Source organism: Pseudopipra pipra, chromosome 25, assembly GCF_036250125.1.
Source record: "Pseudopipra pipra isolate bDixPip1 chromosome 25, bDixPip1.hap1, whole genome shotgun sequence".
Taxonomy (NCBI): Eukaryota; Metazoa; Chordata; class Aves; order Passeriformes; family Pipridae; genus Pseudopipra; species Pseudopipra pipra.
In genome coordinates this window covers 6,191,725-6,213,560 of record NC_087573.1, presented here as the reverse complement: position 1 = coordinate 6,213,560, position 21,836 = coordinate 6,191,725, and the positions used below count along the sequence as shown (strand labels likewise).

At 56.3% G+C, this 21,836-nt stretch overlaps 2 protein-coding genes across 6 annotated transcripts in view; both read left to right on the top strand.

Annotated features, from left to right (window-relative positions):
- The window catches only part of AHCYL1 (adenosylhomocysteinase like 1), a 28,047-nt gene extending 25,639 nt beyond the window's left edge, over positions 1-2,408 (top strand). For both annotated transcript variants that reach the window (XM_064635719.1, XM_064635722.1), the window contains exon 17: positions 541-2,408. In XM_064635719.1, coding sequence (XP_064491789.1) covers positions 541-547 — 7 coding nt within the window. In that variant the 3' untranslated portion in view covers positions 548-2,408. The remainder of the gene's footprint in view (positions 1-540) is intronic.
- A 491-nt stretch (positions 2,409-2,899) lies between these two features.
- STRIP1 (striatin interacting protein 1) lies at positions 2,900-20,516 on the top strand. Of its 4 annotated transcripts, none has more exons than XM_064635702.1 (21): positions 2,900-3,039; positions 5,006-5,075; positions 5,323-5,397; positions 6,692-6,826; positions 9,519-9,639; positions 10,531-10,599; positions 11,176-11,282; positions 11,638-11,765; positions 12,721-12,903; positions 14,084-14,301; positions 14,536-14,601; positions 15,009-15,072; positions 15,588-15,659; positions 15,797-15,871; positions 15,998-16,095; positions 16,437-16,563; positions 16,658-16,758; positions 16,977-17,043; positions 17,657-17,761; positions 18,593-18,797; positions 19,761-20,516. In XM_064635702.1, the coding sequence occupies exons 1-21, from the start codon at positions 2,989-2,991 to the stop codon at positions 20,006-20,008; spliced, it is 2,385 nt and encodes a 794-aa protein (XP_064491772.1). In that variant the 5' UTR covers positions 2,900-2,988; the 3' UTR covers positions 20,009-20,516. The 4 variants fall into 4 exon arrangements, with proteins under 4 accessions (XP_064491772.1, XP_064491769.1, XP_064491773.1 ...); XM_064635699.1 differs by lacking the exon at positions 2,900-3,039 and adding an exon at positions 3,048-3,208; XM_064635703.1 differs by lacking the exon at positions 2,900-3,039 and adding an exon at positions 4,723-4,828.
- Positions 20,517-21,836: the final 1,320 nt, after the last annotated feature.

Below are 21,836 nucleotides of genomic sequence, written 5' to 3'. Positions count from 1 at the left end.
CCTTTGGAATGTGCCTCCAGCAGCAGAAGGGTGTGGAGCTGCTGGAGTGAATCCAGAGAGCCCACGGAGATGCTCCGAGGGCTGGAGAACCTTTGATTTGGAGGCTGGGAGAGCTGGGAATGCTCAGCCTGGAGAAGGGAAGGCTCCAGGGAGACCTGAGAGCCCCTTCCAGTGCCTAAAGGGGCTCCAGGAGAGCTGGAGAGGGACTGGGGACAAGGGGTGGAGGGACAGGCCACAGGGAATGGCTTCCCACTGAATACTGGGAAGGAATTCTTCCCTGTGAGGGTGAGGAGGGGCTGGGATGGAATTCCCAGAGAAGCTGTGGCTGCCCCACGCCTGGAAGTGTCCCAGGCCACGCTGGAGCAACCTGGGATAGTGGAAGGTGTCCCTACCCGTGGCAGGGGTGGGATGGGATGAGCTTTAAGGTCCCTCCCCACCCAAACCAGTCTGGAATTCCATGATTTGGGATCCCCTGGCGCTGGCACAGCCTCAGCTCCCAGGATCTGTGTTCCAGCCCTCACTGTGCCCCTTCTCTCCTAGATACTGATGGACCATTCCCAGAAGGACCAGACCACACAAGGCAACATTCGAGAGATTATTTTTAAAAATCATTTTTATTTTGGTTTACCTTTTTTTTTATTGTTCCTTCCCCCCCCCCCCCCCCGAAGCCATTTTTCCTGTTTTTACATTTCTCTGTGGTTTCAAGGCCAGGATTTCTTTTCCTCCCCCTTTCCCACCATCACATCTCAGTCTGACCTGACCAGACAAACCTGGCATTTGCTTCTTGCTTCCATGTGCTGAAGCCTGTGATTCCCAGCCCTGGCTTTGGGAGAGGTTTTCCCTTTCCTGCTGTTCCCAGGGCACTTCATTCCCGCAGCAACGGGTTTGTTTTGCTTTCCTTTGGTGTTTTTTCCCACCCTGGTCTCCCTGCGGATCCGGAGATGCTCCGTTTTCCTTCTCTTCTCTTTTCTTTCTTTGTGTGGAATTTCTGCAACTTCTAAATTGCCTTAAAGAGCCCAGTTTTAGCTGCTAGATCCCTGCTCCGGGCGCTTCCCGGGAGCAGAGCGGAGCCTGCAGGACGCCTGGAATGGGGTGGGGGGTCCCCAGGCCCCTGTGCCGACGTGGCCCGGCTTTGGTGGCCACTGACCCGGCTTTGGTGGCCACCTGGGCCCGGGGGGGAGCTTTTTCAGGGTGCTAATCTTGAATCCGGATGGGGGTCGCTTTTCCCAGCATTATCCTCATCTCTCCCAGGTTTTTTTTGTTTTTTTTTTTTTTTTAGCCAAACTGCACCTTAATTGAGTTTTAAACCATTTTTTTCTTTGCTTAGTTGGTTTTTTTTCTTCCTGTTTTCCTTCTCAGTCCTTCCAGAGCTGTTTTCAAGAGTGGGGATGTTCCAAGGGGATGTCTAAGGGATGTTTCCCAGGATGTGGCTGCTTTCCTGTCTCCCAATGGGAAGCACTGGGCGGGGGGGGGTTGTTCAGGGGGCCTGGGGGTTTTTTGGGGGGTATTTCCCTAATTATTTTCCAGCTGGATGCAGAGATGAGCCTTCCCCACACCCTGGGCCCTCTGCTCCCTGTCCTGGCCCTCCCAGCTCTCCCCTAGCTGTTTTCCAGCCTCTTTCCCAAGTGTTTTCCAGTCCCTTTCCCGTGTGTTTTCCAGCCCCTTCCTCACCTCACCCCCGCTGACATTTTCCTTCCCCGTTCCCGCAGCTTTTCCTGGGGGTGGGAGACGCTCCTTCCAAGCCCGGGAGGTTTCTCTTGGCTCTTTTTCTCCTCCCCAAACTCCTCTGTCCTTGCCCCAGTGCCGGGGAGGGCGGGAACAGCCCCAATTCCGGCCTCTCCTGGTACAGGGATCACGGAGATGCTGCGGAACCCGGGATTGGAGCTGCTCCTTCCCCCATCCCCGGGATCCCCCGGGGAATTTGCGGGGCTGTGGGGGACAGGAGGGGGGTGGGAGAGGTGCAGGTGGATCACCCCCCTCTCATCCCCTTCCCACCCTGCCGGGTTTCCTCCTAGAATGTTGCTGGGTCGCTCCACAGATTTTGGGGATCACCCGCCTCGCCTTCCCTGTAGATTTTGGGGATCACATTCCCCTCCACCACCCCCCAAACCTCACTGGGAGGGCTCAGCGAGCCGGGACGGCGTCTGTGATGATGGACTGGGAGCAGGAGCATCCCCCCTTTCCCAGGAGCCAGGATTCTCCCCCATTTGGGAATCCTGGCCCCCCCCTTTTCCCACCCTTTTGGGGCGCAAGGGCTCCGTGTCTGGACAAGCCATGGCAGGGGGGGCCTGGGGCAGCAGCAGGGAGAGGTTTATTTTGTATATGAATGATTTTTAATGAATGCAATATTAATCCTCGCAGATGAGCAATAAATCATTAAATCTAATTAAACTATTAGGAAAAGCTGAGCACTCGTGGTTCCGGAAGGTTTATTTGGTGTCGTGGGGGGACCCTGAGCTGTGTCTGAGTAGGGAATGAGACCCGCCTTTGGCCACCTCCAGATGGATTTTGTGTCCCAACAGAATTCCCTGAGCGTCCTTAGAACCGTGGAATTTTGGGGTCTCACCCCCTCTGGGCACTTTCACTTGGGCTTTAGACACCATCTGGGTCCCCTCTGAGCACTGCCAGGCGCCCCCTCTTTGGGGTCTGAGCCCCCCAAGCTCTTTGATTTGAGAATTCCCTCGTTCCGGGCCCGTAAATTTGGGATCTGCCCCCCCCCGCCCCTCCCAACATGGCGGCCTCCAGTGGCCGGGGGCACGTGGGGCGGAAGTGCCGCTCCCAACATGGCGGCGCCCAGTGCCGCGCCACACTCAGTATGGTGGCGCGGGGGCGGAGCCCCGTTTGCCCCGGTCGCCGCGCCGCCCGCGGCCAATAGGGGCGGGCAGGGCCAGGCTGTGACGCGGCGGCCTCGGCGGGGCGGCGAGAGCGGCGGCGGAGCCCCATCGCACCCACCGGACGCACCGAGCGCCCCGCGGCGCCACTCCCAACATGGCGGCGGCGCTGCCCCGGCTGTCGCTGCCGCTCCCGCGAGAGGAGGGGGTGAGTCCTCGCGAGAGCTGGCGGCGGAGCGGCCGCCATGGAGGCGGGCGGCGGCCCCGGGCCGGGCCCGGCAGCGGCACCGGGCAACAACAACAACAGGGGCCGCGGCGGGGCGGCCGCGCCCGCCAGGGGCCGGGACATGGCCCGGCCGCCCAGGAAGGACTCCGAGGTCAGCGGGGAGGCACTGCCCGGGCGGGGCGGGCCGCGCCGGGGCTCGGCGGGGCCTGCCCGGCCGTGCCGGTGGCTGAGGGGGTGTCGGTGCCCGCGGTGCCGGTGTGTCCGTGCCCGGGGTACCCGGTGTGTCCGTGCCCGGGGTACCCGGTGTGTCCGTGCCCGGGGTACCGGTGTGTCCGTGCCCGGGGTACCCGGTGTGTCCGTGCCCGGGGTACCCGGTGTGTCCGTGCCCGGGGTACCGGTGTGTCCGTGCCCGGGGTACCCGGTGTGTCCGTGCCCGGGGTACCGGTGTGTCCGTGCCCGCGGTGCCGGTGTGTCCGTGCCCGGGGTGCCCGGTGCCTGGCGGTGCCGGCTGTCGGTGTGTCCGGTGCCTGGCGGTGCCGGCTGTCTGTGGGTGCCGGTGCCCGTGCCCGGGCGGTGTTTCCAGCCCCGCCTTCCTCCGGGTCAGCCCCGGCCCGGCCGTTGTCCCGAAACCAGCTCCGGTACCGATTCCCAGGGGCGGTCCCGGTTCCCCCCGAGCCGCGGTGGCAGCGGAGCCGGAGTCCGGGCTCGGTGCCGGGGCTCGCTCGGTGCCGGTTCCCGTCCATCCCTCCCTCCCCCAGCCCCGGGCCGGTGTGACCGGGGTGGAGCCCGGGGCTGGCTCGGCCCCAGGACCCCAGTCGGGGCTCTCGCGGCCCGTCCCGGGGCTCTCCCGGTGCTCCCGGCCCGGAGGGCTGTGGGGTCCCGTTTCCATGCTCGGAGCAGGGGTGGATCCGGGAAGATGACCCGACCCCCCAAGGGCACGGCGGGGTCCCGGGGTGTCCCCCCTGAGCCGGGGGGGCAGGGGGAGGGTGTGGAGCCGAGGGGGCTTTTCGCGAGTGTTTCATTCCTGTGATGGCCCCAGAGCCACCTGCTGCCATGGATGGGGGATGGCAGCCCTGGAATGGACTGGGGGGAGCTCCCAGTGCAGAGCCAGCCCCTCTCTCAGGGTCCCAGGGTTTGGGAGGGGGCTGGGGTGGGGCTGGGTGCCCCCCAGATTTGGGAGGGATCTGCTCTGGGTCTGCCCCTCGCTCAGAGTGGGTGCCCCAAAATCCTGCTGTGGATCTGTTTCCCCCTCAGGGGTGGATGCCCCAAAATTCAGGAGGTTTTGCTGTGGATCTGCCCCCTCCCTCAGGAGCCCCGAAATTTGGGAGGGTTTTGCTGTGGGTCTGGGTGCCCCGAAATTCAGGAGACTTCTGCCCCACTCAGGGGTGGATTCCCTGAAATTCCGTGGGTCCCTCCCTAAAGGGAGCTGGTATTTTGTGTCTAAAGCTTCTCCTGGGTGGTTTTCCCGCCTCTCCGAAGTGTTTGGAACAGTTCCATCCTCACCAATCCTGCTGACACCTCCTCCCCGCGATGGCACGGGGGGGGGATGGGGGGGAGGGCGGGGATAGCCCAAATTTTTCCAATTCTATGTGAAATGTGGGAGCTCTGAGAGCCCCCTAATCCCACAGAATTTCCTCCCCATCTCCTGCCGTGTTTGCTGTGCTGTGGGGGCTCCCCCAGCGTTTTGGGGGTGTTGGAGGGTGTTCTGGGGGTGCTGCAGTGGCTCCAGCCGGGCAGTCCCTGCGGCACATCCTGGATGGAGCCGCAGGAGGTGGGTTGGAGTTGCCTCGGTAACGTTGGTGCTGCCGCAGGGACATTCCTGGTCCCTAAACCAGGAAAAACAGCCCTGGCTCTGCAGGAGGACGAGGTGAATTGTGGCTGTTTGCAGGGATTTGGGGTTTTCCTGGGATGTGCTGGAATTGAACTGATTTTTCCGGGTTTTTTTCAGGGCTATTCGGAGTCTCCAGACCTGGAGTTTGAATATGCAGACACGGATAAATGGGCAGCAGAGCTGTCAGGTGAGGAATTCTTGGGAGGCATCAATTAACCAGTGACTTCCTCTGCTGGGACAATTAAAGGAGCTCTCTCAGCTCCATCATTATCCTTAAAAGCCTGATGGATGTTAAAAGGGAAGGGATCCATTTAGTGAATGTTGTCAGCCTTATGCTGGGTGGGGTCTTTTGGGGAATTTTGAGTTTTTGGGCTAAAAGTGCAGTTCCCAAGTTGCAGCTCTGCAGGTTTTTGGAGCTTCCCCTCTCTTGGCAGAGCTTTACAGCTACACAGAGGGGCCAGAATTCCTGCTCAACCGAAAGTGCTTCGAGGAGGACTTCAGGATCCACAGTAAGAGCTTTTCCATGGATCTGTCACCCCCTGGGGAGGGACAGGGATCTCTCTTCCTGGAGAAGAGGAGCCTGAGGGCAGAGCTCATTGGGATCTGCAGCTTCCTGGGATGGGCAGCTCCGATTCTGCTCTGGGTGAGCAGGGACAGCACCCAGGGAAGGGCTGGAGCTGTGTCAGGGCAGGCTCAGGTTGGATCTCAGGCAAAGGTTCTTCCCCCAGAGGCTGGTTGGGCACTGCCCAGGCTCCCCAGGGCAGTGGGCACAGCCCCAAGGCTGCCAGAGCTCCAGGAGGGTTTGGACAACGCTCTCAGGGACAGGGTGGGATTGTTGGGGCATCCCGGGCAGTTGGACTGATGATCCCTGTGGATATTCCCTGAGTCCATGACTCATCTGGGAGGTGGAAGAATCCCTCTGTCCATCACATCCCTGGGTGCCCATTGCTCCCAGCAGCACCGTGTTCCTGTGGTGCTGGATCCCTGGAGCATGTCCCATTCCCTCATCCAGCTGTTGCGGTTTTCCCATGGTGCTGGATCCCATGGGTGTGTCCCATTCCCTCATCCCACTGTTGTGCTTTGCCATGGTGCTGGATCCCTTGGGTGTGTCCGTGGGTGTGTCCCATTCCCTCATCCCACTGCTGTGGTTTGCCATGGTGCTGGATCCCTTGGGTGTGTCCATGGGTGTCCATGAGTGTATGCCATCCCCTCATCCCACTGCTGTGCTTTCCCATGGTGCTGGATCCCTTGGGCATGTCCGTGGGTGTCCCTCATCCTCTCATCCCACTGTTGTGCTTTCCCACAGTGCGAGATCCCTTGGGCGTGTCCATGAATGTATGCCATTTCCTCATCCCACTGTTGTGCTTTCCCACGGTGCTGGATCCTTGGGCATGTCCGTGGGTGTGTCCCATCCTCTCATCCCACTGCTGTGCTCTCCCACGGAGCTGGATCCCATTCCCGGGATGCCGGCCGTGGTTCTGGGTCTGCCGCGGTTTCCCGTGGTGCTGGATCCCATTCCCTGCTCAGATGCCGGCCGTGGTTCTGGGGCTGTCGTGGTTTCCCGCGGTGCTGGATCCCATTCCCGGGATGCCGGCCGTGGTTCTGGGGATGCTGTGGTTTCCCGTGGTGCTGGATCCCATTCCCTGCTCAGATGCCGGCCGTGGTTCTGGGGCTGTCGCGGTTTCCCGCGGTGCTGGATCCTGTTCCCTGCTCAGATGCCGGCCGTGGTTCTGGGTCTGCCGCGGTTTCCCGCGGTGCCGGAGCCCCGGGCCGTGTCCCTGAGCCCGTTCCCGTGTCCCGCAGTGCCGGAGCGGCGCTGGCCGGAGCTGGAGCGGGCGCAGCACCGCACCCACGCCATGCGGCTGCTGGACGGGCTGGAGGTGACGGCGCGGGAGCGGCGCCTGCGCGTGGCTCGGGCCATCCTCTACGTGGCACAAGGTGACACGGGCTGGGGCACGGAGAGGGGGGTTCTGGGGAGGGGTTAGAGGTGGGTGTGGAACACAGATCTGTGGGGTTGGTCCTGGAGTTCGGGTAAAATGTATTAGATAGATAAAATATAGGAGTCATTTGTTTATGTGAGCCACGTGTTTATATAACATATAATAGATCATATATAGTATACAGATGTAATATTTTATATAACATATATTACATGCAATATAGAGATGTAATATTTTATATAACATATAATATATTACATATAATATAAAGATGTAATATTTTATATAACATATAATATATTACATATAATATAGAGATGTAATATTTTATTAACATATAGTATATTACATGTAATATAGAGATGTGATATTTTATATAACATATAATATATTACATGTAATATACAGATGTAATATTTTATATAACATATGATATATTACATATAATATACAGATGTAATATTTTATATAACATATGATATATTACATATAATATACAGATGTAATATTTTATATAACATATGATATATTACATATAATATAGAGAGGTAATATAGATTATATTATGTGTTATGTAATAAATTATGTTGTATATTATATATAGTATATAATAGATATTGTTACTATATATAAATTATATAATGTTATACAATTATATAATGAAATATATAATATATATAATTTATACACATATGTAATTCATATAAGCTATATATTCATATAATATGTTACATATAATATATAACATATATATAATATAGATTATATTGTATAATTATATATAATTTTTATATATACCATATATCTAATATATATTATAATATATTAGATATATTTTATTATATAATATATATATTTATTGTATATATAATATATATTATATAGTTATATAATTATATATAGTATATAATATATATAATATATATAATATATTATATAATATATAATATATACTATATCATATATAATATAATATATAATATATATAATATATTGTACAATTATATATAAAATATATAATATAATATATATTATATATTATATATAATAGATTATATTATATGTTATTTAATAAATTATATATGTTGTATATTAGATATAATATATAATAGATGTTATTACTATATATAACTTGTATAATCTAATTATATAATAAATTATATAATAAATTATATAATAAATTATATAATATATAATATATATACTACTTATACTATTATATACTATATAGTTTTAATATATATAGTGTATATGCATATACATATATGTAATTTATATAAGCTATATATTCATATGACATATATTACATATAATAATATAATATACAAAATATATGTAATATAGATTATATCATGTATTATTTAATAAATTAAATAGTGTATGTTATATATATAGCATATGATATATATTATATGTTATTACTATATGTGTTATGTAATATGTATATATAAAAATTATAGAATATATAGGTGTATATATATATAAATTACATTAATTATGTGTATTTTATGTTATATGTAGTATATATTATGTGTTCCTATATATTACATATAATATATGTTATTACTATATGTAGTAATATATATGCCATACTAGTTATGTACAAATATGTATTATATAATTATTGCACAAATATACAATTATATGTTGTATGTATCATATGTTATATACATTATATATGGATAAATATAATATATTATACATATTCTGACAACATATATTTATATAATCTATATATAGTATGTAACTTATTATAAAATATATGATATATGATATATAATTTGTAAAATTAATGTATTTATATATGTTTTATGTAATATAGTATGTGTTGTAATGTATAATATTATATATTCCATCTTATATATTACATCTTATATATTATATAACATATCAGTATGTAGTACAATTAACGTACAATATTAATTTAGTGTAACAATTAATAATCATTCTAATATCCCATATTTTAAGTAATTTCCATTCCCTGTGGGTTTCATCCCCCGGGATATCCGGGACGAGCTGATCCTCACGGGCCCAGCCCGTGGAGCAGTTTGTGCCAGACCTGCCCCGTGTCCCTGTGGGCTGTGCTCCCGTGGGGGCAGTTCCATGCTGTGCTTCCCACCTTTCCTCCATCCTGTGCTTCCCACCTTCCCTCCCCCTGTTCCCGTGGGGGCAGTTCCATGCTGTGCTTCCCACCTTTCCTCCATCCTGTGCTTCCCACCTTCCCTCCATCTGCTCCCGTGGGGGCAGTTCCATGCTGTGCTTCCCACCTTCCCTCCATCCCGTGCTTCCCACCTTCCCTCCCCCTGTTCCCGTGGGGGCAGTTCCATGCTGTGCTTCCCACCTTCCCTCCATCCTGTGTTTCCCACCTTTCCTCCATCCCGTGCTTCCCACCTTTCCTCCACCTGTTCCCTTGGGGCAGTTCCATCCAAAGGTGCTTCCCACCTTCCCTCCCCCTGTTCCCTTGGGGCAGTTCCATGCTGTGCTTCCCACCTGTTCCCTTGGGGCAGTTCCATGCTGTGCTTCCCACCTGTTCCCGTGGGGCAGTTCCATGCTGTGCTCCCACCTGTTCCCGTGGGGGCAGTTCCATCCCGTGCTTCCACCTTCCCTCCACTGTTCCCGTGGGGCAGTTCCATGCTGTGCTCCCACCTTCCCTCCCCCCCCAGCTCTGGCTCAGCGGGTTCTCCTCGCAGGGACCTTCGGGGAGTGCAGCTCCGAGGCCGAGGTGCAGGCCTGGATGAGGTACAACATCTTCCTGCTGCTGGAGGTGGGCACCTTCAACGCCCTGGTGGAGCTGCTCAACATGGAGATCGAGTGAGTGCCGCGGGAAAGCACCCTGGGAATGGCTCAGGAGCAACCTGGGGCCCTCAGCTGGGTCCTGCATCCACCAGGGCAATTCCCAGCGCTCTGGGGGGGTGTGGAATGGAGGATTAGACCCGATAAATCCAGTATTTTTATTGGATTTATATTATTATATAAAAATTTATATTATATTTATATAATATAAATATATAATATATATTATATATTATATATTTATATATAAAATATATATACTATATACATTATATATATTTTATATATATTGTATATATAAAATATATATATATTATATATTTTTATATAATATATATAATATATATATAATTATATAATATATATAATATATTATATATAATTATATAGAATATATATAATTATATAGAATACTTATATATAATATATATTATATACAAATATAATATATTTGTATAATAAAATACTATATAACATTATATATAATATAATAATTTATTTTTATATAAATATATTTATATGTATTTTATATATAAAATATATATAAAATATATATATTTTATATATATAAAGTATATGCATATTTTTATATATAAATATATATTTATATATAATATTTTTATATTATATTTATATAATATTTTTAATGTAACAGTAATATATATTACATAAATATAATTTATGTTGTGTTTCTATAATAATAATAATAATTGGTTAAGTCCCGAAGTCCCTCCTCCTGTGAGCAGGGAATTCCTGGCAGTGGTGTCTCTCCCAGAGTTGCCTCTGGGATGAGTCTGGCAGAGTCTGTGGCAGACTCAGAGTCTGTGGCAGATGCCTGTGGCAGAGTCTGGATTGTCCCAGATTCCCCCAAACTGCCCCAAATTCCCACTGGCTGTTCTCCCTCCGCAGCAACAGCGCGGCGTGTTCCAGTGCCGTGAGGAAACCGGCCATTTCCCTGGCTGACAGCACGGACCTGCGGTATGGAATGGGAACTGTGGGGCTGGAGGGGGGCCAGGCTTTTCCAGGAGTTTTGGGGGGCTGGGACAGGCCCTGGGGGGCCAGAGCTCCGTGAGCATCCATGGTGTCCCTCGTGCTCAGCACAGCAGGAACGGGGCAGGTCGGGGATGTAAGAGCAGGAAAATTTGGGAAAGGAGATTTTTTCCAGCTTGGACTTGGAGAGACCTTTTCCCTGAGCACTGGCATGGAATCTGGATCTGGTGTGGGCTGAAAACGCTGGAAAAAATCAGTTCAGTTCCAGCATATTCCAGGAGGAGCAAAATCCTTGCAAACATCCACCATCCACCTCATCCTCCTGCAAATCCAGGGCTATTTTTCCTGGTTTAGAGCCCAAAACTCCCTGAAAATATTCACAATTCACCTCATCCTGCCAATCCAGGGCTGTTTTCCCTGGTTTAGAGACCAGAAATGTACCTGCAGGAGCACAAACATTACCAAGGCAACTCCAGCCCACCTCCTGCATCTCCATCCCGGCATGCTGGGTGCCAGCAGTGCTTCCCAAGCTCATCCCAGCTCATCCCAAGCCGTTTTTTCCAGGGTGCTGCTGAACATCATGTACCTGATCGTGGAGACCGTGCGCCAGGAGGCCGAGGGGGACAAGCCCGAGTGGAAGAGCATGAGGCAAACGTTCCGAGCGGAGCTGGGTGAGGATCCGGAGCTTGGGGGGGAGCTGCCAGGCCTGGGGAGGGACAGCGGGGTGGGATTTGCCTCCAGGCCTTGGTTAACAGGGACTGGCAGCACTGGGTTGGTTTCTGCTCAACTTGGAAGGGTGAGCAGGAGGAGCCATCCAGCCTTTCCTGCTGCTGGGTGCTCTCTTCCCAGGAAAAACATGGGGCACTGGGGCCGTTGTTTCCTCTGAACACAGAGGTGAGAAATGATGGAGGGTCTGAGGCCTTGGAGAGGAGAGGGAGCTGTCTGGGGTGGGATGGGGGTCTCTGAGCTGGTGGGGGTGAGAACAGGGATGAGGAATTCCTGGATAATCCCGCTGTGTGGTTGCAGGAGCCCCCCTGTACAACAACGAGCCCTTCTCTGTGATGCTCTTTGGGATGGTGACCAAGTTCTGCAGCGGCCATGCTCCACATTTCCCCATGAAGAAGGTGCTGCTCCTGCTCTGGAAGACTGTGCTGGTGAGGAGAGGCCATGGGATATGGGATGTGTGCTTTGATGCTTGGCACAGGAGGGAATTCTGCCCTTGGATCTGGCTGTAATTGCTCCATCCCCTTCTGGTGTTCACTTTACACCTTATCAAACCCAATCCCAGGCTTTCCCCCACAGAGAAGTGTTGGATGTTGGTATCTGGAGCTGGGTATCAAGGATGGACCCAAAGTGAGATCCCTGATGGGATCCAGGAAGGGAAAGCTCTGGACACTCCAGTTGTGGATTCCTGGACACCCTCCTGTCCCTCCTGCCTGTCACAAGGACAAGGGGGGCACAGGCACAGGCAGCTCCTGTTTTATACCCTGGAGAAGGATTTAGACCTCCCAGGACAAGAAGGACATGGAGGGGCTGGAGCGTGTCCAGGGAAGGGAACAGAACTGGGGAAGGGTCTGGAGCAGGAGGAGAACTGAGGGAGCTGGGGAAGGGGCTGGAGCAGCAGGAGCAGCTGAGGGAGCTGGGGGGGCTCATCCTGGAGCAAAGGAGGCTCAGGGGGGACCTTCTGGCTCTGCAACCCCCTGACAGGAGGGGGGAGCCGGGGGGGGTCGGGCTCTGCTCCCAGGGAACAAGGGACAGGAGGAGAGGGAACGGCCTCAGGCTGTGCCAGGGGAGGGTCAGGTTGGACATCAGGAGGAATTTCTTCCTGGAAAGGGTGGTGAGGCCTTGGAAGGGGCTGCCCAGGAAGGGGCTGCCCAGGAAGGTGGTGGAGTCCCCACCCCTAGAGGTGTCCAAGGAAGGGCTGGCCGTGGCCCTCAGTGCTCTGGGCTGGGGGACAAGGGGGTTATGGTCACAGGTTGGACTTGGTGACCTTGGAGGGCTTTTCCAGCCTCCAGGATTCCATGACTGTGATTGTGGAGAGCAGTTTTGGGAAGGGCAGGGGGAGCTGCCCTGGGAGCCCCCACGCTCAGCTCCGGGGGTCCCTTGCAGTGCACCCTGGGGGGCTTTGAGGAGCTGCAGAGCATGAAGGCGGAGAAGAGGGAGATCCTGGGGCTGCCCCCGCTCCCGGAGGACAGTATCCAGGTGATCCGGAACATGAGGGCGGCGTCGCCCCCGGCATCCGCCTCCGACCTCATCGAGCAGCAGCAGAAACGCGGCCGCAGGGAGCACAAGGTGGGGACGGGGACAGCGGGGGGTGACAGCAACGGGGGCAGGGACAGCAACAGGGGACAGGGACAGCGGGGGGTGACAGCAACAGGGGACAGGGACAGCGGGGGGTGACAGCAACAGGGGCAGGGACAGCGGGGGGTGACAGCAACGGGAGACAGGGACAGCAGTGGGGGCAGGGACAGCATGGGGGGGTGACAGCAACAGGGGCAGGGACAGCAGCATGGGCGTGGTGACAGCAGGGAGGGCATGGTGACAGCAGGGAGGGCATGGTGACAGCAATGAGGGGACAGTGACATCAATGAGAGCGTGGTTACATCAACAAGGGGACAGTGACAGCAGTGGGGGTACAGTAACATCAGTCAGGACATGGTGACATCAGGGAGGCATGGTGACATCATCAAGGGGATGGTGACATCATCGAGGGCATGGTGACATCACCGAGGGCATGGTGACATCACTGAGGGCATGGTGACATCACCGAGGGCACGGTGACATCATTGAGGGCACGGTGACATCACCGAGGGCATGGTGACATCACTGAGGGCATGGTGACATCACCGAGGGCATGGTGACATCATTGAGGGCACGGTGACATCACCGAGGGCACGGTGACATCATCGAGGGGATGGTGACATCATCGAGGGGATGGTGACATCACTGAGGGCACGGTGACATCATCGAGGGGATAGTGACATCAGTGAGGGCACAATGACATTGGGGGGATTGTGACATCATCGAGGGGATGGTGACATCATCGAGGGGATGGTGACATCACTGAGGGCACGGTGACATCATCGAGGGGATGGTGACATCAGTGAGGGCACAATGACATTGAGGGGATGGTGACATCAGTGAGGGCATGGTGACATCACCGAGGGGATGGTGACATCACCGAGGGGATGGTGACATCATCGAGGGGATGGTGACATCACTGAGGGCATGGTGACATCATCGAGGGGATGGTGACATCATCGAGGGGATGGTGACATCAGTGAGGGCACAGTGACATCAGTGAGGGCATGGTGACATCACCGAGGGCATGCTGACATCATTGGGGGCATGGTGACATCAGTGAGGGCATGGTGACGTCATCGAGGGGATGGTGACATGACCGAGGTCTCTTCCAGGGGCTGGGCACTGCCCTTGGAGCAGGCCCATTCCCTGGATGCTCTGCCCCCCCCAGGCCCTCATCAAGCAGGACAACCTGGACGCCTTCAACGAGCGCGATCCCTACAAAGCCGACGACTCCCGGGAGGAGGAGGAGGAGAACGACGATGACAACAGCCTGGAGGGGGAGACCTTCCCCCTGGAGAGGGATGAAGTGATGCCCCCCCCCACCCAGCACCCCCCCAGCGAGCGCATCACCTGCCCCAAGGGGCTGCCCTGGGCCCCCAAGGTCCGGTGAGTCCGGGGGGAGCCAGGCAGGGCTGGAATGGGGGCGGGAAAAGGGGCTGGATGTTGGGAATCTCAGCAGGGATGGAGGAAGGGGTTGGGGGCAGGGTGGTCACTCGGGTAGCTGTTTTTTGGGGGGTGGGCTGGGTATCATCCCTTTGTCAGGCTTTTCCCTGGGGCTGGAGCTGTGACATTCCAAGAGGGATGGGAAGATGTGACTCTTCCCTTCCCCCTTGGCTGCAGGGAGAAGGACATTGAGATGTTCTTGGAGTCCAGCAGGAGCAAATTCATCGGATACACCTTGGGCAGGTGGGGCCAGGGCCAGCCGGGGGGGGTCAGTTTGAGGGGCTTGGGAAGAGGCCAGTTTGGGGGGCTGGGGGAGAGTCAGTTCTGGGGCTGCTCTTGCCTCCGTGTAGCAGCAGAAAAGTCCTGGGGTCGCTGGCTCATGGTCCCTTCCCCACCCCTGGGGGTCCCTTCTTCACCCCTGGGGGTCCCTGTTCCACCCCTGGGGGTCCCTTCCCCACTCCTGGGGGGTCCCTGCCCCACTCCTGAAGGGTCCCTTCCCCACCCCTCAGAGGTCCCTGTCCCACCCCTGGGGGTTCCTGTCCCACCCCTGGGAGTCCCTTCCCCACCCCTGGGGGTCCCCCCCCCGGGGGTCCCTTCCCCTGCCCCGGGTGCCCAGCTCTGCTCCCAGCCTGGCTCTGTCCCTCCCGCAGTGACACCAACACGGTGGTGGGTCTGCCCCGGCCCATCCACGAGAGCATCCGCACCCTGAAGCTGGTGAGTCCATCCAGGAATTCCTGCAGTCCCTTCCCCAGCCCCTGCTCCCAGCACAGCTCAGGAGAGGGTTTTCCTGAGGCACCTCCCCCTTCCTCAGCCCTGTGGTGGGAGCAGCCTGAAGTTCTCATCCCATCCCTGCTCTCCCAGGCTGTCCAAGCCCCTTCCTTGGGGGGCTGCATCTCTTTCTTCTTCCCATCCAGCGGGGCTTCATCCCTTACTTAGGGGGCTTCTTCACTTCCATAGGGGCTTCATCCCTTCCTTAGGGGCTTCATCCCTTCCTTAGGAGACTTCATCCCTTCCTTGGGGAGCTTTATCCCTTTCTGAGGGGTTTTATCCCTTTCTTAGGGGCTTTATCCCTTCTTGTCTTCCTTTGCTCCTGGGATTGTCCATAGCTGAGTCCAGCAGCTCCCACCCTGCCCATGAACATGGGCCACCCTTGGGACAGGGATCCAGGAGGGGTATTATGGGATGATGGGAGCTGGGGGGGCTGTGCTGACCCCCCTGTCCCCCTGCAGCACAAGTACACGTCCATTGCCGAGGTCCAGGTGCACATGGAGGATGAATTCCTGCGCTCCCCACTGTCTGGAGTGAGTGTGGGATGGGATGGGATGGGATGTTTGCTCTGCTGGGGAGGGGTTTCTCTGGGCTGAGGGTCTCCAGCCCTTGGGATCATATCCCAGGGCCAGGGCACTGGTGGAGGTTTTCTGGTCTCTTCTGGCCCCAGGGGGAAGAGGAAGTGGAGCAAGTCCCTGCTGAGATCCTGTACCAGGGCCTGCTGCCCAGCCTGCCCCAGTACATGGTGAGCTGGGAGTACTGGGATCCTCTGGGATCAGTGCCCCGTCCCTTTCCAGTGATGCCTCCCAGGTTTATATCCCTATTCCTGCCCCCTGCCCCCATCCCCTCTCCATCTCTCCCTGCTCCCCAGATTGCTCTCCTGAAGATCCTCCTGGCTGCAGCCCCCACCTCCAAAGCCAAGACAGACTCCATCAACATCCTGGCAGACGTGCTGCCGGAGGAGATGCCGTGAGTGCCCCGGAGCAGAGGCTGGGATGGGGTGGGAAGGGAAGGGAGAGGGGGACAGGAGGAACCAGGAAGGGTTTGGGTTGGGACTCCCTGGGTGATGTGACCCTGCCCTGCTGCAGGAGCATGGAATCATGGAATGGTTTGGGTGGGAAGGGACCTTAAAGCCCATTCCACCCCACAGGCAGGGCCACCTTCCACTATCCCAGGCTGCTCCAAGCCCCATCCAGCCTGGCCTTGGACACTTCCAGGGACAGGGCAGCCACAGCTTCTCAGGGAATTCCCTCCCAGCCCCTCCCCCCCTCCCGAGAAGCAGTTCCTGCAGTGCCCCCCTGTGCCCCCAGGACCACGGTGCTGCAGAGCATGAAGCTGGGCGTGGACGTCAACCGGCACAAGGAGATCATCGTCAAGGCCATCTCTGCCGTGCTGCTGCTCCTGCTCAAGCACTTCAAGCTCAACCACATCTACCAGGTGAGGTGGTCTGGGGTCCTCCCACCCCCCGGGAGGGATTTGGGCACGGGCAGGACCCCCCTGGTCCCCATTCACCTGCTTTTCCCCTCCCCAGTTCGAGTACATGGCCCAGCACCTGGTCTTTGCCAACTGCATCCCGCTCATCCTTAAGTTCTTCAACCAGAACATCATGTCCTACATCACTGCCAAGAACAGGTGGGGGGAGCTGCTCCCCTGCATCCCTGTGGGCTGTGGGGAGGGGGCCTTGCTTCCTCTCCCCTCTGGAGCCCCTCCCTGGGCACAGGCACGGTGGGAAGTGCCCACCATGGACAGTCTCCAGTGGGTGGGAGGTGGGGTCTGCATTGCCCCCCAGGCCAGGGGGGTGTGGGAGGGATCAGTGGGGGATCAGCACAACCCCCCTGTCCTTCCTGCAGCATCTCTGTGCTGGACTATCCCTACTGTGTGGTGCACGAGCTGCCGGAGCTGACGGCCGAGAGCCTGGTGAGTCCGGCTGTGCCAGTCCTGGGGTGCTCCCCGGGGGAAAGGGGGGCTCCCCCACCCAGCCCTGGCACCCTCTCCATGCTCCTGGGGCTTCTGGGGAGTACAGCACATCTCTGCTGGGGTCACTTCTGGGCCCCTCAGGACAAGAAGGATATTGAGGGGCTGGAGCATGTCCAGGGAATGGAACAGAGCTGGGGAAAGGTCTGGAGCAGCAGGAGAACTCAGGGAGCTGGGGGGGCTCATCCTGGAGAAAAGGAGGCTCAGGGGGGACCTTCTGGCTCTGCAACTCCCTGACAGGAGGGGGGAGCTGGGGGGGGTCAGGCTCTGCTCCCAGGGAACAAGGGTGATCAGGCCTTGGAAGGGGCTGCCCAGGTGGAGTCCCCATTCCCGGAGGTGTCCAAAAATCTGTGGATGTGGCACTTGGGGACATGGTCAGTGGTGGCCTTGGCAGTGCTGAGGGATGGTTGGACTTGGTATCTGGGAGGGCTTTTCCAACCTTACCAATTCCTTGACTGGGTGATTCCATGCCTGCATACTCTTTGGACAAGCCCAGCCCAGCCTCTCCCTATCCCTGCTCCCTTCCCTTGCCTGACCCTGCCCGTCCTCCCCGCAGGAGGCCGGAGACAACAACCAGTTCTGCTGGAGGAACCTCTTCTCCTGCATCAACCTGCTGCGCATCCTGAACAAACTGACCAAGTGGAAGCATTCCCGCACCATGGTGAGGCTGGGAATGTTCTGGAGCTCAGCCTGGCTGGACTGGGATCTCACTGAGGGCCTGGGCTGTGGGAACACCCTGTGGCAACCCAGCCCTCGGTGGGGAGGGAGAAGCGAGTGAGGGGGGAGGGAGTTGACACAGGACCCCATCCTATCCCATGCCATCCCATCCTACCCCATCCCTGTTCCACCCTATCCCTGTCCCATCCCACCCCACCCCGTCCCTGTCCCACCCATCCTACCCCATCCCTGTCCCACTACACCCCTGTCCCACCCACCCCATCCCACCCTACCCCACCCCACCCTGTCCCACCCATCCTACCCCACCCATCCTACCCCACCCCTCCCTGTCTCACCCACCCCACCCTATCCCTGTCCCACTCCATCCCACACCACCCCTGTCCCACCCCATCCCTGTCCCATCCATCCGTGTCCCACCCATCCCACCCCACCCTATCCCTGTCCCACCCCATCCCACCCCATCCCTGTCCCACCCCATCCCTGTCCCCCCATCCCACCCCATCCCACCCCACCCCTATCCCCCCTGTCCCACCCATCCCTGTCCCCCCATCCCTGTCCCACCCCATCCCTGTCCCACCCCACCCCACCCTGTCCCCCCGTCCCTGTCCCACCCCATCCCACACCACCCCACCCCACTCCACCCCTGTCCCCCCGTCCCTGTCCCCCCATCCCTGTCCCCCCGTCCCTGTCCCACCCCACCCCTGTCCCCCTGTCCCTGTCCCCCCGTCCCTGTCCCCCCATCCCTGTCCCTGTCCCACCCCATCCCTGTCCCCCATCCCTGTCCCCCATCCCTGTCCCCCCGTGTCCCCCGCAGATGCTGGTGGTGTTCAAGTCGGCCCCGATCCTGAAGCGTGCCCTGAAGGTGAAGCAGGCCATGCTGCAGCTCTACGTGCTCAAGCTGCTCAAGGTGCAGACCAAGTACCTGGGGCGCCAGTGGAGGAAGAGCAACATGAAGACCATGTCGGCCATCTACCAGAAGGTTCGGCACCGCCTCAACGACGACTGGGCCTACGGCAACGGTACCTCCCGCCCGCCTGCGGCGTTCCCGCGGCATTCCCGTGGCGCTCCTATGGCATTCCCACGGCATCACTGTGGCATTCCCACGGCATTCCCACGGCATCCCTGCGGCATTCCCGCAGCATTCCCACGGCATTCCCGCAGCATTCCCACGGCATTCCCGCAGCATTCCTGCAGCATTCCCGCGGCATTCCCACGGCATTCCCACGGCATTCCCACGGCATTCCCACGGCATTCCCACAGCATTCCCGCAGCGTTCCCACGGCATTCCCACAGCATTCCCACGGCATTCCTGTGGCATTCCCATGGCATTTCCGCGGCATTCCCACAGCATTCCCACGGCATTCCTGCAGCATTCCCACGGCATTCCCACAGCATTCCCATGGCATTCCCGTGGCGTTCCCACTGCGGGGGCTGCTCCGGGGCTCATGCACATGGGGTGGGGCGACCTTCACCAGTTGACCTTGACCAGTTGACCTTGACTGGGTGCCCACAAAGCTGCTCTTCCCAGCCTTTCCCAGTTCTTCCCAGCCCTTCCCAGCTCTTTCCCAGCCCTTCCTAGCCCTTCCCAGCTCAGTCAGGCCCATTCCAGCTGAGCCAAACCCAATCCAGCTGAGCCAGACCCAATCCAGAGGTCCGGGATGCAGGAGGGATTCCAGGTGGAGGCTTTGCAGGGCTCAGGGCTGTGCCAGATCTTGGGGCTCCCTTTGGCTGAACAGCTTGGGTTTTGCCCTAAATCAGGCTGGAACAGCAGGTTCAGTGCCCCCCCGTCAGGGTTTAGGAGCTGGGCTGAGGTGACATCCCATTTTTTGGGACTGTTTTTGGCCCGAGGGGTCCAAACCAACAGCGTCTCGTGTTGTTGATGTGGTGGAGCTGCCCTGTCTGCCCTGGTGGGGACCCACAGCCCCCTTTCCTTTCCCGGGGGCTTTGGGCTCCTCCCTGAGCTCTTTTCTCTCTCCTGCCAGACCTGGATGCCCGTCCCTGGGACTTCCAGGCGGAGGAGTGTGCCCTCCGTGCCAGCATCGAGCGCTTCAACGCGCGGCGCTACGACCGCGCCCACGGCAACCCCGAGTTCGTGCCCGTGGACAACTGCCTGCAGAGCGTGCTGGGGCAGCGCGTGGACCTGCCCGAGGACTTCCAGGTCAACTACGACCTGTGGCTGGAGAGGGAGGTCTTCTCCAGGCCCATCTCCTGGGAGGAGCTGCTGCAGTGACGGGACATGGACACGGGGCGGGGCAGGGAGCGGGGCTGGGGGGCCTGGGGGTGTGTCTGGAGACCTGGGGGGGTTGGGAAGAGGGTGGGGCTGGGGGGTCCTTGCCGAGGTGCCATCCTGCCCCTCTGCCCCGCTCCAGGCTCGTCCCGCAGCTGAGGGTGGGGGGCTCTGGTGCCCCGGGGGGTTCCCGTTGGGTGAGGGGGTCTGTGCCCACCCTGGGGTAGATCCCCCCACCCCAAAGGCAGTGCCCCCCCGGGATCTGCCCATCCCTGGGCAGGGATGTACCCCCCCGGGCAGATTGACCCCCCTGGGGCTGTGCCCACCCCTGAGGTTGCTTTCAGGGCCACCTCCCTCCCGGTGCCCTCTGCAGCCCAAACGGGGGGGGCAGTGTGGGAGGGGGTCCCGCATGTGGGGCGAGAGGCTGGCCCTGCCCAGCCCCTCCTGGGGGGCTCTGGGGGACAGGGGGGTGAACTGTATATAAATTATATATATTTGGTGATATCTCTGCCCTGAGTGTGCCCAGGCTCTGTCTGTGTTCCCCCCTGAGCTGGGAGGGGGGTCCTCATCTGCCCTTGTCCCCGTCACCCCTCACGTCCCACGGGGGTCCTGACCTGTCCCCAGCAGGTTTAATGTTCCCCTCGCCCCCCCTCTGTTGGTTTGGGGGGTTGGTGGCCTCGAGGGTGGCAGGTCCCCCCTGTCCCATTCCCTGAGCCCTCCCCAGCTCTGTCCTGGGATTTCTGGCACCATCCTGGTGTTCCCACTGGGATTGTCTCTGCTCCCAGACACCAAACCCAGCCTCCCCAAAGCATGGCCTTGCCAGAGCTCAGCCTTGCACCTTGCTGGGCCTCAGTTTCCCTGGCACAGGGGCATCTCCCAGGGATGGAATCCTGAGGGATTCACCCTGGTTTGAGGGAGGGAAGCTGGGACAGCCCCAATTCCCACCCCATCCCTGTGGGACAGCTCAGGGCTGAGCCTGTGGAGCTCCAGGAGTGAATCCATCCCTGATGGAGACAGCAAACCCCATTCCCAGAGCCGACCCACGATCCAGGTGGGAATCTCCCCCCTCACCCCCGCCAGACTCTACAGCAGTGCCAGAGCCAGAAATAACTTTGTACAAATGTGTTTTATTGCTCAGAAATGAAGACCCGGATCCCCCCTGCCAGGAGGGGGGGAGATGGCCCAGGGGGAGGGGGGTCACCCACGGGGGGCACCAGGCTGTGCCAGGGGTGCCAGGTTTGGGCTGAAAACCTTGGGGTTTGGCCCAGATTGGGCTGGAGCAGCAGGTTTGGTGCCTCCCCAAGAGAGGGCCCAGGTGCCCTGGGTGCCCCCCCCAGTCAGGATGGGGCAGGGTGGCATCCCAGTTTTGGGGGCATTTTTGGCACTTGGGGTGACTCCCCCCAAGACCCCCATAGAAGATGAAAGAAGTTGGATGCAATGAGGTGGCCCCCCTCCACCCCCCCAGGACTGGCCATACAGGTACCCCCACTAAGAGCCCCCCCAAAATGGGGAACATCCCCCAAATGACCAGTTGTGCCCCCAACACCCCTCTTGGAGCACTTGGGGGGTCCCATCTGGGGGGATTAAAGCACCTCCCCACCTCTTCCATCCAAGGGGTAACAGGTGACCCCCTCCCCAGGGAAACAGGCTTCAATTTGGGAATCTTTACCCTCTCAGCCCCCTCCCCATGGATTTACTGCCCATCCCAGGGGGCTCCCCCTGCTCCAGGAACCGGGGCTGTGCCAGGGCTGCCCCCCAAAAGGAGAGCAGAAAGGGCTGTGGTGGTTGGAGGGGGGCTTTGGGGGCTCCTTGAACACAGCTCTGCCCCCAG

Coding starts and splice junctions, on each gene's coding strand:
- STRIP1 (XM_064635699.1), top strand. CDS start 3,077: ATGGAGGCGGGCGGCGGCCCCGGGCCGGGCCCGGCAGCGGCACCGGGC. Junction 11,766..12,720: donor TGCTCTGGAAGACTGTGCTG/GTGAGGAGAGGC, acceptor GGTCCCTTGCAG/TGCACCCTGGGGGGCTTTGA. Junction 15,660..15,796: donor TGCGCTCCCCACTGTCTGGA/GTGAGTGTGGGA, acceptor TTCTGGCCCCAG/GGGGAAGAGGAAGTGGAGCA.